The sequence below is a fragment of the Antechinus flavipes genome, chromosome 4, assembly GCF_016432865.1.
Source record: "Antechinus flavipes isolate AdamAnt ecotype Samford, QLD, Australia chromosome 4, AdamAnt_v2, whole genome shotgun sequence".
Classification (NCBI taxonomy): Eukaryota; Metazoa; Chordata; class Mammalia; order Dasyuromorphia; family Dasyuridae; genus Antechinus; species Antechinus flavipes.
Window position 1 is genome coordinate 385548275 of NC_067401.1, and position 19525 is coordinate 385567799.

The 19525-nt window shown below is 41.8% G+C and overlaps 1 protein-coding gene and 1 non-coding gene across 3 annotated transcripts; both read left to right on the top strand.

The window, feature by feature from the left end:
* The first annotated feature begins 916 nt into the window (after positions 1-916).
* FMOD (fibromodulin) lies at positions 917-17486 on the top strand. 2 transcript variants are annotated; one of them, XM_051998598.1, is made up of 3 exons: positions 917-998; positions 5125-6111; positions 15029-17486. In XM_051998598.1, exons 2-3 carry the CDS (start codon positions 5139-5141, stop codon positions 15178-15180), a joined length of 1125 nt encoding a protein of 374 aa, XP_051854558.1. In that variant the 5' UTR covers positions 917-998; positions 5125-5138; the 3' UTR covers positions 15181-17486. The 2 variants fall into 2 exon arrangements, with proteins under 2 accessions (XP_051854558.1, XP_051854559.1); XM_051998599.1 differs by lacking the exon at positions 917-998 and adding an exon at positions 1185-1260.
* Positions 14032-14138, top strand: LOC127563574 (U6 spliceosomal RNA). The gene has a single exon (XR_007954021.1). It is a non-coding gene; the product is annotated as a U6 spliceosomal RNA (small nuclear RNA).
* Positions 17487-19525: the final 2039 nt, after the last annotated feature.

Below are 19525 nucleotides of genomic sequence, written 5' to 3' on the forward strand. Positions count from 1 at the left end.
AGAGACAACCTAATGTAGATAGGGAGCTTTGGAATCATAAAGACCTGGATTCAAGTGCTGATTCCTGATTCCTCCTCCCAGGGCAAGTAACTTTAACCCTCAATGGCTGGGACAACCCTTTAAGAATATAAATTATAAAAACAATTGCTGTTATATGTTGGTAGAATCAATTTCCTTACTGAGAATCTCCAACACCAGTGAATTTGCAGGTCCAGGTTCTCACTTCCCACCTACCCTCCTGAAAGAATTACCACCTGGTAATGCTGGTGAAATGCTGAGGTGAAATGATTTCCCCCAAGTGACTGAAGTCCATGCTACCTCATCAGCCCCTTGCTATGATCACTGGTCAATCATGACCCATTTCTCAGTAAACCCCTGAAGCTGATTCCCAAAGGATCCAGGCTTTTGGTTTTCCTAGGGGACTAGTGGAAGGCTGAAGGAGTTAAGGGGGCTGCTCCCAAACCCTGGCCTTCTCCCCACCCCATCATCTGCATCTGCCCTGGTTGCATTTAATGAGAAACCCAGACACCTCATAAGTGACTATACAAACAACTTCTGGGACAACCACTAACTCATTCAGCAGAGAGAGACCCAGAGCTGCCAACACTTTGAGGGAAGATAAGTGAATGGAAAGACCAAGGGGAAAGAGGGTGGGTTTATAGCAGCCAGTCGACAGAAGGATTTTTGCACATTTGTCTGCAAAACTCTCTCTCAAAGTCAAACTTCTTAGCAGGTTCCGTAGGGAGCCAGAATTAGAGCTCACCAGCCCCCAACTTCACAATATTTGATTAGGAATTTTGGGGCGGGACCCCTGGCTGGCATATACCGGCACACACTCCAATACTCTCTTTTTCTATACACACACACACACACACACACACACACACACATACACACACACACACACACACACACACACACACACACACACATCTGCCAATCCACAGAAGACTAGACGGAGAAACGCGGTCGCTTTCTAAGAGAGACAACTCTCTTAGGTAAGTTTATTCATTTTGTCTCTTTTTGGTACTTGGTATCCCTGATGGAGAGACAGGAAAAAAAGGGAATAGAAGAAGCATGAGTCAGAGGAGGAATCATTCCTTTTCCCAACCCCTAACGCCAGTGACAATTCTAGGGATGCTGGAGCGAGGGGGGCGGGGGAGGAGAGAAGGGTTGCAGGATTTCCCTCAGTGTGTGTCTGCCTTGACTTTTCCACTTGGGGACTCCTGAATTCTTATCTGTGGAAAAGAGAAGGATCAGGTAAGTGCATAGGACTGCTGCTTCTTTTTAAATTCCTATTCCCCAGCTCTATAAGTGCCTTTAACTTACTCTATTGGGGGCTGGGTACCCAAATGAAACTCTGTGTGCCAAGATACAGGTGAGCTAGGCTCAGGAGAAAAGTGGGTGAGGGGTCCCACTGCTATTAGATAGTTATTAATCCTTACTATATTATTAGTTATTTATCCATATTGGAGATATTAATTTCTTAGCCTCAGAAGGAATGTGGGTGAGGAGATTCTGCTATTATTATTGTTAATTATTATTAATCCAGATGGGGAGGTATTAATTTCTCAGTCTCAAGAAAAGTGTGAGAGAAAAGTACGGCTGCAATCCAGATTGGAGATGTTAAGTTCTCAGTGGTGGATAGATGAGAAAAGCAAGAAAAAAAAAAGAGAAATAAAAACACAGAAACACATAGAGAAAAAAAGAAGGAAGCAGAATTTTTTTTAAAAGGAAGCAGAGGGGAAGGAATGATAAAAGAAAAAAAAGAAAAACAGAGAAGGGAGAAGAAGAGTGTGTTTCCATGAAAGGGAAGGTAGCACATAGAGGAGGGGTGCCCCCACCCCAAATTCTAACTCTTAAGATGTTTCTCTTGCAATACTTCAAATTCCTCTGCTATTGGGTATCCATTCCAGGTCCACGTCTTAAATAGGAAAGAATTGTCTCTGAAAAGTAGGAATGTTCAGCTAGGTAAGGTATGCCAGCCAGGGATCCCACCCCAAAGGTAGGGACTGTCCAGGGGAAAGGTAAGAGCTACAGTGCCAGAAATGCTTCTTGGAAAAGGATAAATTCTTACCAAAGTGCCTAGTCTAGGAGAAAGTGGAAATGGAGACAAAGTTTCTCTATGCCAACCTTCTCCCTCCTCTAAAATCCCCCCCACCAGCAGCTACCTTAGTCCAGCAGAAGCAGAGAGGTTATGCATGGAAAAATATGTGGTTGGCAGTGGGCAGTTCCATCCATCTTCACTTGTTTCTGGAGCCAAGGGCCAGCCAGCATGCCCAGGCTGTGGGGCAGCCTAGTCTTTTCCTAAGGAACTATGAGCTCTTTGTCTAAAATCTAAGTCTGCCTGAGAACAGGCCAGGGATCTTGTTCCCCCAGCAACCCCAGGGCTTATTGGGACGCAATAATTCTTACTTAAAAAGCTAATGGCAGCAGAATTTGGGGGAGATCTCTCAATTCCTCCCAAATATGTCTGTTTAAAGAAGCCTAGAGAGAAGTCATGTCCAGGAAGGTGGGCTCCCCCCATGCCCAATGTCCACAAATTTGGGAGTCTATCTCTTCAGCAGATGTAATGAAATGCTTTCCTTAGTTTTCTATTCTAAGAGTCTAAGATGATACAGTGGGGAAGATGTTCTGTCACTTAGTATACCTATGGCCTTGGACAAATTAATTCCTTTTTCTGAGCCTCAGTTTCCTCAGCTGTAAAATGAAGGGATGCAATGACTCTATGGTCCCTTCCAGCTGATCCACTGTTACTTTTCTCCTGCTCAGAGTTGTCAGTGTTTAATAGGTATGGAGATAATCCTTGAAATGTTAGTAGCGAGGCTATAATCTCTATTCTGAGGGACCTTCCGGTTTGATAGGGAACAGGTAGGGCTGGGTGTGTTTGAAAATTGAGCATCCATTTCTAGGAATTTGATTCTCCACCTCCCCAATCGTGGAGTAGGCACCTGACTGGGACGAACGAGATCATGGTTTAACTACACTGGGTGTGCTTGATAGCCATTTTCCTCACCTACAGACCTTCCTGAAAGGTGAAATGCCTTCTCTCCCCACCAAGCTCTCCTCCAATCCAATGTTTTCATCCAATCAGTGTGGTTAGCATGGTGGCAGTGAGCCGTGGAGCGCCATGGGTGATCTAGGCATGGGGCCTAGCAGATCAGATGCCAGCATTCGGTGCCCTCTGGAGAGAAAATGACATTCCCAGATCATCCCTGCCAGACAGGTATCTTGGCAAGAGATGGATGAATTGAAAAAGGGGTGATGTCAGAAGGCTCTCTGGCAGTAACCACCTGAAAGAGCCTGGGAATAGTCAGAGGATCATAAAGTTAGAGCTGTAAGAGATAATCTAGTCCAACCCCTTCGCTTACAGATGAAGAAAATGAGTCCCAGAGAAGTGAAATCGCTTGTCCAAGATCACACAAGTAGTAAGGAAGAAACAGGATTTGAACTCACATTCCCTTTGCATTTTTCTACATTCCCTGTTCCTTTCCTTTGGGTCCCAATGGCCCCCTTTACTAGACACTGTAGAGGAGAGAGGATTATATTCAGTTTGTATTCTATGTCCCCATCATTTGCACTGGAAAGCCAAGCCCCAAACTCGACAGCCAGTGTCCTAAACCTGGAGCCATTCTGTTGGTTCACTATTGATCCACCTTTCCCTCTGTTACTCCACAAGCTGCCAATCAAAGGAATTTTCTTATCAGCAGCACCTTGTGAATTTCCTGGAAGAGGCATCAGGATAGGAGCCCCCAATCTGCTAATGGTATCTAGGCTTTCTGCTAGAAAGCCAGATAACGGTCCAAAGGAGGAAGGCACTCTGTGCCCTTTTAGACACTTCAAGTCACTTCAAAGTATCCCTAGGCATCTAGGAAAAAATCAGAAGACTTTGAAGCCTTGAAGAAAGTTTCATGGGACATGTGTCATTGTCCAGGGAAGCTCCGAAATGCTCACACTTGACCCAATATAACCTGCAAGGTCCTAAAGGCTCCAAAGGCACCCAAGGCTTCCAAGTCCATTTTCAAGGTCCTTCCCAGCCTAAAAGAATCATACTCTGGGACCATCAGGAGAAGAGCTTGGTCTCCTAATTTACCCTCTTAGGTGGTCAACACTCTGTGTGCCCTTTGAGTCTGTATCCCCCAATAGAGAAGCCTATATGGAATTACTGGGATAAAATTCAGATAAAAGCAGGAAGCAAAGGGCCACAGATCATTAAATTAACTCAAAGATTAACTAGTCCATCTGTTTATTCTTGCAGATGAGGAAACCAGGGTTCAGGGATAAGCAAGGTCTGAGATCCCACAGCAGCCAGATCCTGGTAGAACTGAAATTCAGCTCCTGCCCTTGGGGAGTTTTCATTCTAAAAGGAATGTTTGATCTGGTCTGATGGTTTCCTCAGCTCCATGTTTTGCTTTCTTTGGCTTCCTTTAAGTCCCAATTACAATCCCATCTTCTACAGGAAAGTTTTCCCAACCTTTCTTAATTCTAATACCTTCCCTCTCTTAATTATTTCTCATTTTTCTTATATATGACTTATTTTTTACATATTTATTTGCTTGATGTCTTTCCTTTTAGACTGTGAGGTCCTTGAGAACAGGGGCTGTCTTTGCCTCTTCTTGTATCCTCATTCCTTATTACAATATTTGGCACATAGTGGATACTTAAGAAATATTTATTGATTAATTGATGAAAGAGACCTGGTCTTTATCCTTAGGAAACCTCAGTCTGAGAAAGACGGCATAGTTCCTGCCTTTAGTATTCTTTCAATCTGGTGAAGACAGACACACAGACAGACATCTGCCTGGTTACCTTGGATACAGACATCCTAAATGATCAACCATAGGACCAATAATAAAATATGCCATCAATTTCCTATCAGAGAGCTTATAGTGCAGAATGAGATACACTTTTTTGGATATGATTAATATGGGAGTTTGTTTTGTTTGACAACTTTACTTATTACAAGGGTTTGGGGATTTTCTCCTCTCCTCCCTCTGAAAGAAGAAAGGATTGGGGAGGGAAAGGAAATGGGTGTTTGTAAATTGAAAATTGTATCTCTAGAGCAAATATTATATACCAAGAATATGCACATTCAACTCACTCTTATCTTCTCTTTTCTGGAAGGTACCAGAGACAAAATGCAGTGGGTGCCCCTGCTGCTTTTGGCTGGGCTCTGCCCCATCTCCTGGGCCCAGTATGAAGATGACACTCATTGGTGGTTCCACTACCTTCGAAGCCAGCAGTCTACATATTACGATCCCTATGACCCTTATGAGCCCTATGAGCCCTATCCCTATGGAGTGGAAGAAGGTCCTGCCTATGCCTATGGCAGTCAGCCTCCCCCCGAACCCCGAGATTGCCCCCAAGAATGTGACTGCCCTCCCACCTTCCCCACAGCCATGTATTGTGACAACAGAAACCTCAAGTACCTGCCTTTTGTCCCTTCTCGGATGAAGTACGTCTATTTCCAGAACAACCAGATTTCAGCCATTCAGGAAGCCGTCTTTGACAACGCCACTGGACTACTCTGGATTGCTCTCCATGGCAACCAGATCACCAGTGATAAGGTTGGCAAGAGAGTCTTCTCCAAGCTGAAGCACCTGGAGAGACTGTACCTGGACCACAACAACCTGACCCGGATGCCCGGTCCCCTGCCCAGATCCCTGAGGGAACTCCATCTCGACCACAACCAAATCTCCCGAGTGCCCAACAATGCTCTGGAGGGACTGGAGAACCTGACTGCCCTGTACCTTCAGCACAATGAGATCCAAGAGGTGGGGAGTTCAATGCGGGGTCTCCGATCCCTAATCATGCTGGATCTGAGCTACAACCACCTCCGGAGGCTGCCGGACGGACTGCCTGCTGCCCTCGAACAGCTGTACCTGGAGCACAACAACGTCTACACTGTTCCAGACAGTTATTTCCGGGGGTCCCCCAAGTTGCTCTATGTGCGACTGTCTCACAACAGTCTTACCAACAACGGGTTGTCCACCAATACCTTCAATGCCAGTAGTCTCCTTGAGCTCGATCTCTCCTACAACCAGCTGCAGAAGATTCCACCCGTCAATACCAACCTGGAGAATCTCTATCTTCAAGGCAATCGGATCAATGGTGAGACTTGGGGATGAGAAATAGGGATGAGAGTTATGCTTTCTTGCCCAAGCTATAAATTTAGTGGCCCCCCATGGGACCGACCGGTCCTGGATCTATTGGATGTGGGCACTTTAGTTTGCTTCTCTTTGCAACAGACTAGTTCCCAGCAACAGCAGCACCAAGGACTCACCATACTTAGCGTGAGCACAGAATTGGCTTAACTCACTATAGCTCAGAAGCCCTGGCTCAAGGGATCCTCCCACCTCAGTTCCCCCATAGCAGGGCTGCAGGTATGTGTAAACACACTGGGTAGATGGTTGGCCTTTTAAAGAACTTTATAGAGCACTTGCCTTGTAGGCAACCCTAGCTGGAGAGCAGCAGGAAATTCGTCCTAGGAGGAAGAAGTAGCACAAGTTATATTAGAAAGAATACTGGGTTTCTATATTACAAAAAAATAGAAAATTACTTGTTAAACTTAGACTATACAGAGAATGTTACAGTCTTTAATGCCATAAAAAAAATCAGATCAAAGGGGAAAAAACACAAGGAAAGAGTGGAGGGAAGCAAACAAACAAACAACAACAACAACAAAAGGTGAAAATATTATTTTACAGCCTTTTCTCTAGACCAGTAGTTATGGGTCAAAATTAATTGCCAATAAGGCAATGTTATAAGATACTGGAAGGTATCAGTGTTAGCAGTCTTTGGACCATAGCAAAATTCAAAACCTGTTGGACCTAATAATTTGCATTTATTTGACTCTATCTCTTGTAACACCTTCATCTCACCTGGAGCCTCACCTTGAGGTTCTAAGTCCCTGATTTGTCACTCTTTAATCCTCCAAAATGGGTTTTTTTTTAACTTGTTTTGTTTTCCCATCAGATAAACCCACATTTTTCATTTGCCACTTTAATGCAAAGTAATTATCTAGAAACTCTTTAATAAATTCAAAAACCCTTCAGATAGGCCTTTGTTCATTAAGAGCCTTTCCTGGTAGGGCAAATCCATTATGGACCCCTCCTAGCAACTGCTTGAAATATTAATAAATATGTGTTTCTAATAGGTCAGACCCATTAAACACAAGATGGAATGATTTCTTTTTATTGATTACACAGGAATAAGGAGCTCTGGATTTAAATCCTGACTTCAACTTTTACTCAAGGAGTAGCCATAAGTAAAATTATCACATCTCAGAGCTTGTTTCCCTAGCTGTAAAACAGGGGACTATAATATATGCACTATCTACCTCACCAGACTATAAGGAAACGAATAATACAAATAAATAAAATAAATACATACTTGTATAGGACTTTAAGATTTCCAAAGCATTTTACATGTTTTATCGTTTGATATAACATCTACCTCATATAACAAAGTGTGAGAGATATGATTCAATATGATGATATATTATAAGATTTATATTATATTATAGTGACTTGTCCAAGTTCACACAGTAATTGTCTGAAGATTTTCACATAAATCTTCCTGATTTCATGTCCAGAATTCTCATCACTATGTCTAGTACACTTTGTAAAAACTTTAAAATGGGAGTAAATATCAATTATTGTTGTGAGCAAAGGCACAGTGAGTCTAGCCTTCTGCCCAAAGGGCAGGAGGCAAGTGAATCAACAAGCTTTCTCTTTCCTAAAAGCTTCTACATTCAGACCTAACTAAAATTAAAAGACCTAGCCTCCAGCCCTCATAGAACTTTCACTCTCAGACAACAAACAGCTGGTATGGACAATGAATGAAGGCATTTATTTTGTATTGAGATTACCCAGGGGCTCTTCAACTCACTTTCCTAATGAGGTCTCAAGGTTAGCATAAACCTAGCTCAAGCAAAAGCTTTTGAGATCTTAATCCTAGCTGGGAGGGACTGGACCAGCATTTAACCTCCTTCTTCTAACAGCAAAATTCTCTTCTCCCCTGGGAAAAGCAGAACTCATTAACGGCCCCAGGGCAAGGATTTTAACGACCTAAACTGTTACAAGAAAAGTGCTCAGAGAGAAATGCCTTTTTCTCTTTCTTAGGCTTGTCTCTTTTTGTGATTAAGCGGACTAGAGAAGACAGGGAATCCAAAAGGAGGGGAAGTCCACTCCCAAAAACATATCAGGGAGGTTGGTGATGGGGTGGCCATAAAATAATGAGCTTTAGAAAAAGTTTACAGTTTCACCATTGGCTTCCAGCCCAAGCTGGTTTTCTTGAAAACCATTTAGCTTCTCCTGGATCTTCTTGTCCCAAGGGAGTTTTTCTCTAAAAAGCTGTATTTTGCAAAAGGCTGGGCATACATGCATTCAGCTGGGCTGAGACACCATCTGATGGTAGGTACACAATTAAGGTTTAGTTGTTGCCTTAGAGCCAAACTAGTCCCTCTTGAAAGACCTAAAGGCTAACCTTACAGCAGAGCTTAATTTTCTTTCTTCTTCTTTTTAAATAATATTTTATTCTTCAAAATACATGAAAGGATAGTTTTCAACATTTACTTTCGTAAAACTTTGTGTCCCAGTTTTTCTCCCTCTCTTCCTCCCTCTCCTTTCCCCAAAACAATAAGCAATCTGATATAGGTTAAATGTGGGCAGTTCTCTTTAAAAAAAAAAAATCAGATCAAAAGGGGGAAAAACACAAGGAAAGAGCGGAGGGAAGCAAACAAACAAACAACAACCACAACAAAAGGTGAAAATATTATACTTGATCCATATTCAATCTCCATAGTTCTCTCTCTGAAATGGATGGCACTTTCCATCATGTCTACTGGAATTGCCTTGAATCACCTCATTGTTGAAAAGAGCCAAGTCCATCACAGTTGATCATCACATAATTTTCTTGTTGCAATGTTCTCTTGATTCTGCTCACTTCACTCAGCATTAGTTCATGTAAGTTTTTCCAGCCCTTTCTGAAATCAGCCCTGCTCATCATATCTTACAGAACAATAATATTCCATAACATTCATATATCATAACTTATTCATCCATTCCCCAACTGAGGGGTATCCAATCAATTTCCAATTCCTTGTCACTACAAATAGGGCTGCTACAAACATTTTTGTACATTTAGGTCCTTTTCACTCTTTTATGATCTCTTTGGGATACAAATCCAGTATCACTGGATTTGCTGGATTAAAGGGTATGCATAGTTTTATAGCTCTTTGGGCATAGTTCCAAATTGCAGAGCTTAATTTTCAAGAGGAGTTCTTATCCCCTGATCCAGAGCCATCTTCTGTGTTTTTGCATAGCTTTGAGGAGTTGTCCTGAAAATATGACCTGAAAGAGCATCCTATCCTTGGGGTAAAAGAGATGATTTTTGTCCCTTCCACCTCTAGGTAAAATCAAGCTATTCCAAGTACCTAGAAGTCCCTTAAAACTCTCCAGAGAAACAAATCACCCTCTTGAAATGCTCTGGAAACTCACAAAGAAGTTCTACTTTCTATCTATTTTAAATTTTTCTGCATCCCCAAATCTATCTAACAGTATAAATCCAATTGCCATTTGTCTTGTTATCAGCGGAAACCAGTGGCTACTTACCACCAGTCCCACAAAGATAGTGGGGGAATAACAAGAAAATAGAAAATCCAACTTGAAGTCAAAAAGACCTAGGTTCAAATATTGCCTCAGACACTTATTCTGTGACTCTCTTTCACCTCAAATTCTTCTTCGGACTCAATGGACACTAAATTCTCCTCTGGCTTTGATGCTCTGTTCTCTTCTAGGACTAAAAGACTAATTCTAATCTTCTGCTCTTAATCCTCTCTTCTCCAGATATAAGTTCAATTCCTTATTTCTTTCCATCCCACTTACCATTATTTTATTGCAAAGATGCAGTAAACCAAGTTTCAGATAAAGGATAAGGTTACCTAAGTTCATATAGACAAGAATACTAGAATCCATGAATCTTGTCTTGGTTCATTGGGCTCCCAAAGCATAGTATCTTAGAGTTGTTGATTACTCATTGACCCTTCTCTGATTCAGAATAACGGCAGATGATGGACTTCCTATTGCTTCAAATATTCTCTCTAGAGAATGGAAAAGTATATATTGAGATTAGAAGGGATCCTAAAGACTACTAGTTTGGGGGCATCTAGATGGGGAAGTAGATAGAGAACTCGCTTTGCGTGACTCTGGTTAAGTCACTTAACCTCAGTAGCCTTGCAAAAACAAAACAATACAAAAAAAACTTCAACAACTACCTAATTCAATCCCCTCAGTTTGAAAGTGGAGAGAAACTGAGGCACAGGCTCAAGAAATGATTTGTTCGAGTTAGTAAGCAGGGTTAGGATTTGAACTCAGGTCCTCAGACTCTAAGTGTCTTTTTTTTTATGGTATTACTTTGCCTTCTAGCCAGAGATTCTGGCTCTCGGCACAGCAGCCTGGAGAATGAGAATGATCAAATTCCTGAAGCCAATGGGCATGAGGTAGAATGATGGACAGGCTGCTCCCTCCCTGCCCGCTCCTCCCATCAGCATATCCTTCAGCTTTTCCAGCTTGGCGGCAGCAGAGGAACACAGCTCACAATGTTATTCCAAAACCCTGGGATCCACCGAAGCAGGGCGGGTGTACCAGGAGGAATTTGGAAAGACTTAGGTCAGTGTTTAATCTGGGCTGAGAAATGTCTTCCCACTGTCTCTGAACAGAAGCCCTGTCCCATTCATCATCACTCTGGAGCTAAATGGAGGGGCTCGGAATGTCTAGTTTAGTGGAAAGGAATCTACAGGCACCGTGAACATAAATATATGTCTATCTGTGTGAACACACAGTATATACATAAACATTTGCAACCCAAATAGCACAGTCTGGGCACCTTGACAAAGCATTCCTACCTGAGCCCCCACCCCCTTACCCCCAGGTCTGGGACAGAGAATCCATTACTAAGACTCCAGCCCAGCTCCAGACTGAGCTGCTGCATATTAGCTGTGTGACTTTGGAAACAGACATCGCCCCTCTCTTTTACTATCATCTCTTTTCTGTGAGTAGAGGAGCTCTCCAAAGATCACAGGAGCCATTCTCCTGTCTCTGGAGGAGGAGTCCACAAAAATAGTTCCATTATTATGGAGCTGCTTTCTGGAAGATCTATGGAAAAGGACATTTTCCAGCCTTCCTAATAATTCCTTCCAGAATCTGAAATAACTTTTGGTAGTCTGGAAATCCTTGCCTATGTCTCAGTACAGATTCAGAGGCCATGTATTATAGTTCCTAAAGTCGGGAGGACCTCTCCATGCATCAGTTTTCTTATCTGGGGTGATGGTGAAGGGGTGGACTTGATGACCTCGAAGTTCCCTTCAGCTATAAATCTAGGATCCTATGCTCTTGAGCTATAGCTGCAGTTCTTCTCCTCCTGCCCTATTTTGTGTATCTAAAATAGTCACTTATGTATAATAACGCTATTAATTTTTCTTCATCTCTTCTCCTACTGATTCCAACTATTTTCATTTATCCTCGTCCATCCACTTTTGTTTTCCAAATGTTTCTTTCAAGGTAACTAGTCCTTATTTTCCCAAACTCACAAAATGTCAGAACTGAAAAGGGCCTTAGATTTTATAGTTCAACGTCCTGATTTTGACAAGTAAGGAAACTGAGGCCCATAAAAGGGGAATAATTTTTCCAAGGTCACATAGCTAATATGTAGCAAAACTGGGGCTAGAGAGCAGACCTTTTTAATCAGGAAGACACCTTCATGAGTTCAAATCCAGCTTCAGACACTCACTAACTATATGACACTGGAGGAGTCACTTAACCCTGTTTGCCTCAGTTTTTTCTACTAAAATGGGCTGGAGAAGAAAATGGCAAACCACTCCAGTATCTTTGCAAAAAACAAATAGGGTCACAAGAGTTGGACAGCAACAACACCACCATTTATTCCCTCTATATCTCAGGGTTATAAAATCATCACATGAGTCCAAACCCCTCATCAATTGATCTAAATGGCTAATGAGTATCTAAGGAAGGATTTGAATTCAGACCTCTAGGTCTCTGAGTCTAATGTTCCATTTACAACATTTTATTTCACTTTCCAGTTCCCAAACTCAGAACTTAGAGGGAGGGTTCCTGCTACCTAGAGGGGGAGAGAGAAATGATCCTGAGGAAACAGTTCTAGAATAACCCAAAGATCAGGTTCCTGCACCTTAGATGCAGGCTCTGCTTACACTGTAGACAACACATTAGACAGGAAATATCTTGAAGAACAGCTAAAGGCAGGGTCAGCAGTCATTTCCTCCCCCCAAGTCTATGAAGGCTCCTTTGCATGTAAGGGGCCACAGAATCCTCTGCAGCTTCTCAAAACAGAACACTATGGAACGTCAATGACCATGACTTGGCTCTTTCTCTTAGGATCACCAGCACACAAGTTTTTCAGAGGGATGCCACATTTATCTAAACTAGGAAGTGTCTTGGGACAGCAGGATCATTTAGACCAACTGAAACCAGCAGAGAAAGAATGGGATCTAGTTCTAGTTATAAAAAATAACTAAAGTGAAAGCCACAAACTCAGATTGTGATTTGGGATTGAATAGATTTGGAACTAGGGCAGGCCATATGGTATAATAGAAAATATACTGGACTCATAAGCAGAAAACCTTCTAGTTCTTGCTCTAACCCTAACCAGCCATGTGACCTTCAATTTCCATATCTTTAAAATTAGAGACTAGAATAATCTTTCAAGAATCTTCGTCCAGGGGTCCTCAAACTACAGCCTGTGGACCAGATGCGGCAGCTGAGGACGATTATCCCCCTCACCCAGGGCCATGAAGTTTCTTTATTTAAAGGCCCACAAAACAAAAGTTTTTGTTTTTACTATAGTCCGGCCCTCCAACAGTTTGAGGGACAGTGAACTGGCCCCTTATTTTAAAAGTTTGACCATCTGATCTTTCTCCATTAGATTGTAAGCTCCTTGAGGGCAGGGACTGTCTCTTTTTTTTGTTTGTACTCCCAGCACTTTTCATAGTGCCTGGTACATCTTGGGTACTCAAAAAATGTTTATTGAATTAAATCCTGGAACCCTTAGTTCCTAAGGGAGCTTTAAGAACCTTTTCACCCAAGCAATCAAAAAGCATTTATTAAGCACTTACTATTTGCCAGGCACTAAGATTACATATACAAATCATTAGGCATTGTAAAGAAAAGGGAAATGGATAAATAATTTTTAAATATTCAAGAGGCAAAGGAGTTCTTTCTTTTTTTTTAATTATAACTTTTTATTGACAGAACATATGCCTGGGTAAAATTTTAAATTATCCCTTACACTTACTTCTGTTCCGACTTTTCCCTTCCCTCCCTCCACTCCTAAGGAGTTCTTTCTTTGACCCCTAGAGGTGCTATGCACGCTGAGTGGGCTATGATTTTCAAGCTTTTCAAGTTTCACTCTTTCCCATGAAAGACTTTCTGTTCTCTCCTTTGGCAGAGTACAGACTGGGAGAGATAGTGTACACTTTATATGCCTACCAGGCTCTGATACTTAAAGGCACTTATCTCTAAATTTAATCTCCCTCTCTCTGATTTCCTGCCACTTTCTATATCTGCAAAATGACAAGAGTGATTTGAGATCTGAATCCCTCCACTTTTTCCCTCTTGCTCATTGCAGTTCCCTAGAGAACTTCCCTATGCAGAAGCTAACAATCAGAGTCTCTCATATGCAAGCTTTTCTTCCAAACTGCTGTGCTGCTGCCCTCTTTCTGTTCCATGCTGATGGCAGATGAGAAAAGTTGCTCCTCCTAACTCACCAGAATTTCTAGGACTATAAAGTGTATACGGACCTAGCTCGTGGCCTGCAGATCACGAAGCTCAGATCTGCGACATCAATGGATATGTTCATTCCCATCTCCACTTTTCAGATGGTGAGAGAGTATATTGGGCTTCTCAGCCTGAGAACTCTAACGCCATCTTGCCCCTAATTTTATATCCTACTAATATTCAGCACACATCCGTCCCCCGATTAAAAGTAATGGTTATAGTGAGAATTTTGGCAGCACATGAACTAAAATTGGAACAATATAAAAAGATGAGCATGGCCCCTGCCTAAGGATGACACATAAATTCATAAAGCAATAAGTTATAACTATGGTGAAAAGAGCCCTTGACTTGAGATTTAAGTGGTCCCAGGTTCCAGCCCTGGTTCATTTATTCAATAAGCATTTAGTAAGCACTTATTGTGTGCAAAAACTACAAAGACAACTAGCTTTTGCCCTCAAGGACTTTGTATTCAATGTGGGGGAAGCAAGTCTTATACGTAGAAGATATAAAAAATACACAAAGCAAACAATAAAAGAATTGGGGGAAGAGTATAAGCAAGGGCAGGAATCAGGAAAAGGCTCAGAAGGAAATGGGACAAGTTAAGATTAGAAGGAATCTAAGGATTCTACAACATATGTGGAATGGAATGGAAGGCAGTCTATGCAAAGACAGGGAGAGGGAATATGGGATACGAGGAATTTGGAGTGTTTTACTGGAAAACAGAATGTTTAAAGGGAAGTAATGTATACTAACTTGGAATAGTAAGCTAAAGCCAGATGGCACAGGATTTTAAATGCCACACAAATAAGTATTTTATCCTGAAGGAAAAAATTAGTCACCATGCAGGAGAGTAAGAGGTAGTCACTTTGTAGGATAGTGACATGAGCAAAATGACATGTGCTTTAAGAATATAAATTTGATTCTGACCCTTAATCACTATGTGATGGTCAACTCATTTTGTGACTCAATTCCTTTCTTTGTAAAATGAAAAAGATGGATGATTTCCAAGGTCCCTTCAACTTTCACCATTAACCTCGTCCTATGATTCAAGAAGCCAATCCCTGTGTGTTCTGCCCAGAGGCACTATCTCAACCAGCCACACAGAGGCTGCCTAATATTCTTTGACTTGTTAGGGGAGAGGAGAAGGTCTGAGATATTCAGAATGTATCCGGGTCTCTAACTGGATTCTTGTCTCTCCCTCCCTCTTCTCCCCACAGAGTTTTCCATCAGTAGCTTCTGCACTGTGGTTGATGTCATGAACTTCTCCAAGCTCCAGGTGCTGAGACTGGATGGGAACGAGATCCAGCGCAGCGCCGTCCCTGTGGATGCTCCCCTCTGCCTTCGCCTGGCCAGCCTCATTGAGATCTGATCCATCTCCTTCACTGGGCCCCAAGGGGAGGGAGAAGTGGCCCAAGGAGGGAACTTTGATCAGAGATGACAGCAGTTGCTCACTGCCCCATTGTGTCTGGCTTGATGGTTTGGTTTGGCTTTTGCTGGAAGATCTGGGACTACCCCATGTGAGTGTGAGGGTCTTACCTATGATTATCAATATTGTAATAAACAAACAAAAAGTAGCCATAATCAGAGGCATTAGTAACCATCGATCAGCCTCTGTGATAAAATATTAGTCATACATCTCAAAACTGGCCAGAGGGCCACCATAGTCACACCCCCAAGATGGGTATCCAATGGAATCCTATTTCACTCTGTCTCCTTTTAAATAAAGTTAGATTACAGGGGGTGGGTGGGAATGGGATGCAGGATTTAGGCATATCCTAGTAATCTCATGAGGAAGCCATCACTTTGAAAGGACCAGAAGTTGGTGGGAGACCTAAATGATGTCATCCTCAACAATTCCTGGAAATCCCACTCCCCAAATTTACAACCTTTCAAAGGTAAACTCAGGGGTCTGGGAATCATAGAAAGGAATCTTTTATATTGGGTAAATGGCTGCCAAGCTTTCCTACTGGATGCAAACTATCCCCACTGAACAGTTGTTTCTCTCAGTCTTCTCAGGAAGTTTCTTCAAGCAAAAACTTGAGATAACTAATATTTCTCACCTTGCTCTATCCTGATTCTCTTCCAATGAGCAACATTTGACATTGCCTCTGCCCATAGACAGAATTTTCCTCTAGGGCCCCACTACAGTCATAGTTCAAAATACACTTTTTATCTAACTACCTTTTCTGAGTTTTCCACAATCCTCCAAACCTTTTTCCCATGAAAATCTCTTTCCTATTTGAGATGTTCTGCTGTGAGACAGATAATACAGGGTATGTGAGCTTTTGCTCTGTGGTCTATAGGGAAACCTACACTTTTTCAGATGTGGGAAGGAATAATAATAATCTTACTTCTTTCCAACTCTACTCCTTGGAAAATATCACACTGTGGGCCATTAATACCCAGAAGTCTCATCCCTGAAATGTTCTGGCATCCTAACAATTTCCTTAGTCTATTGAAAGGCATTTAGCTCAGCTTCTACTAAGCTTTCCATAACTAGACAGTGGTTATCTTACTCAGAGAAGAGATTTTCTTTTCATAATCAGATTACATAAGATGGGCAGACTTTGCTCAGTTCTTCACGAAAACTGAGAAATCAACTAACAAATCCGCTGACCTCACAGATGTCAGCAATTCCATCCATTCCTCTGCTTCCAATGTCCTTCTCTGCCATTAGACCAGTCCAGGGAGGGTAGGGAGTAAGCAGGGGAAGAATCTCCAGGAAGAACAGTGGAAAGAGCTTTGAAGAAATGGTTCCTCCAGGAATGAGGCATAAAAGACTTGTCCCTTGCTTTGAATGTTTTGAGACCTGATGGGTAACAGAAAGTTACCCATCCTTAGTAGATCCTTAGGTGTATTCTCAGGATCAGAAATCAGGGGACTATGGTCAGAGTGAACTCTGCTTCTTCTTAGATTCCCTCTAGAGATCCAAAGAAAAGACAGCACCAGCTTCTCCTCTTTGCTATCCCTTTGCAGGGCTTCCTGAAAAGAGAAGAGGAATTCACATTAGTTGGGACATCCTAGGGCTTGGGAGAAAAGTGCTAGATCTGTCTGGAAGTGCTCATCAAGGCTCATTGTGTCCAAGCCGATATGTAAAATCTTGTCTGAGCTTGGCATTTCTGGGCTGTCCTCAAGTCTGAGGATGCTGGAGTGGAGAATATAGTTAGCAATTTATTTCCATTTCAGAATGGATATACTTGTCCAGTTCTTCAACATCCCCTTTTCCCTTCTTTCTCTCTTATATGGGGCTTCTTCTCTCCTGTAAAGCTTTAAAAAGGGGACAATATTTGGAGTGAGGATCCCTAAGCTGCCTAATGCCAGGTTTCAGCTAATGAAAATAGTCTGATGCCTGCTTCCTACACAGCCCTTCTCAAACCCACCCCATGACCACCACTACCACCCCACCATCATATATGGTATCTGCTTTCTAGTATTCTTTATAAAATAAGAGGGATTATATTCTTGACCATAAACCCTGAATCCTGCAAAAGCCAAACAACCTGCTCATTTTGGTCAGGGAGCTTCTGAGTGAGGGGCTAAGTGCTGTCCCCTGTCCCAGTGCTCCCCAGAAACCATCTGCATGTAAATTCCATGGCATCCATATAAAGAACATTGTACTATTGGCAAAGCATGATTGGTAGCTATCCTGACCAATAAAACCCTTTTATGATTGCACTTGGAGGATTGAAGAACTCTTTTAAAAGAGATGGTTCAGAACACCTAGGAAACATATAGAAGTACCAAATGCCATATGTGAATTTGGGAAGGATTGGAATTATGGGTCACTGGGTTCTCAGAGTAGGGGAGCCCCATCTCCTCCATTCGCCTGCACAGTGAGGTGAAGGGAAGGAAAGTGGTTCTTTAGTATCTTTTGATTACATTTACTAAAGTTGTTCAATCATCATGGTCAATCGGGTCTATTTTATGCTTAACCTCACTCTCTGCTATTCCATTCCCTCCCATTTGGATCTCAGAGAGATGAAGGGAATTCCTGCTCAGTTATTTATGGTTTAGACTAAATGATTTCTAAAGTCCCCCTCTATTTCAAGACTTTATGACCCTATGAGATCAACTAGTTATCTTTGGTTAAGGATTCAGGAATCCTACATTCTAATCTTAATACTTCCAGAAACTAGCTGTGACAAGTCATTCAGCATTAATGGGCTTCAGCCTTTTTCATCTGTGTGAATGAAAGTAGATGATCTCTAGATTCCATTTTAATAACCCTAATTCTTTTCTCCACATCACCTTATACAATCAACTTTGAAATTCTAAAATTGAGAAAGCATTATGATGTAGCAGGTTAGAAAGAAATTTAATCTCAGAGTTGGAAAGACCTGGGCCCACATTACTGACTGTAAAAATAGAGGGAAGGAAAAAAGGAAAGAAGGAACGAAGAAAAGGGAAAAAGAAAATGTAGACTCAGTCCTAGGGGTAGGAACCTGAGCTTCTCCTGCCCTCTGGTGGCAGATGCCCTGCACTACTGAATTTGCTGGAAGAGCAGCATACCATTATGCATTAGTATCAGACATAAGCCAAGGATGGAAAGACTAAAAAGATCTCTGGCCTCCTGGACTTCCAGTCCATTGGGATGGGAAGGTGCAACTTTAAAATGTGTATGCAAATTAGTACTGAACACAGAAAACTGAAAAGATAAATGAAAAGATGGGAAATCATAAATTTTGAGAAGGATGAAAGAGAACAGGTTATGCTTTTTCATGTAGTTCTCTCTTTGGGGGTCATTTCCTGATAGATAACCCCTGAAAATGTCACATCTGTATCTGACTCCACAGGTAGAATCTATAGCTTTAGAGTTGGGAGTTAGCTCAATTCTTCTAGTTCAATCTCTCCTTGAGGCAAGAGGATAAAGAGAGGAAGTGATTTAAAATTGTATCTATCCAGACCTTAGAGAAGTCCTCTAGTCCAATAACTGCAGTTTGCAGATTAGGGAACTAAGATTTAGGGGAGTTAAATGATTTGTGTAAGATCATAGAAGTAGAAAATAGCAGACCTTAGATCTGAACACAAATCCTTCATTTTAGAACTACTACTCTTTCCACGATGGCATTTCTCTTCCATGAAAATTCTCTAGAACAAAAACAGTGTCAGACAGGATAGTGTAAGTGCATATCAGTGATGGTATTTTTAATATGCTCTTTGAAGGAACAAAGTTCATAGCTCCCAGAAACCTTGAATCATTTCTTGATTTGGTCTTGGAACCTACAGCATCTCTTCTTCAGTTCCACTGCTCTAACCAATCATAATAAGTAGAAATTCTATTACATTCTCAACCTTACTTCCCCTTCCACCCATTTACTGTCACTCAGAATGCTCTTCTCCCTTTATGAATCTAAAAGCACTCTTGGGGTTAGCGAAGGATTATCTGTTACACATGAAAGAGAAGTTTCCAAACATACATAGAGTGATACATAGTCAACTGATCAGTTCTACTCACTGGTTACAAAATTCATCTAAAACAATCTTCATCTGACTCTTTTTGGGGATTGAGTTTGGGCTTCACTAAATGGCCAGATTTTCATCACTTCCCTTCCTAGCTAGTCAGTCTTTCACCCTGCTTCCTCCTTGAATGTTTGGGACAGATCCTTGATCCCATCACCAAAGGCTTATGTGGTGATTACTACATCAATAATTATACTATTGCTCCAATTACATCATTGGGGAGAAATCTGACAAGTCAGAAAAATAATATATTC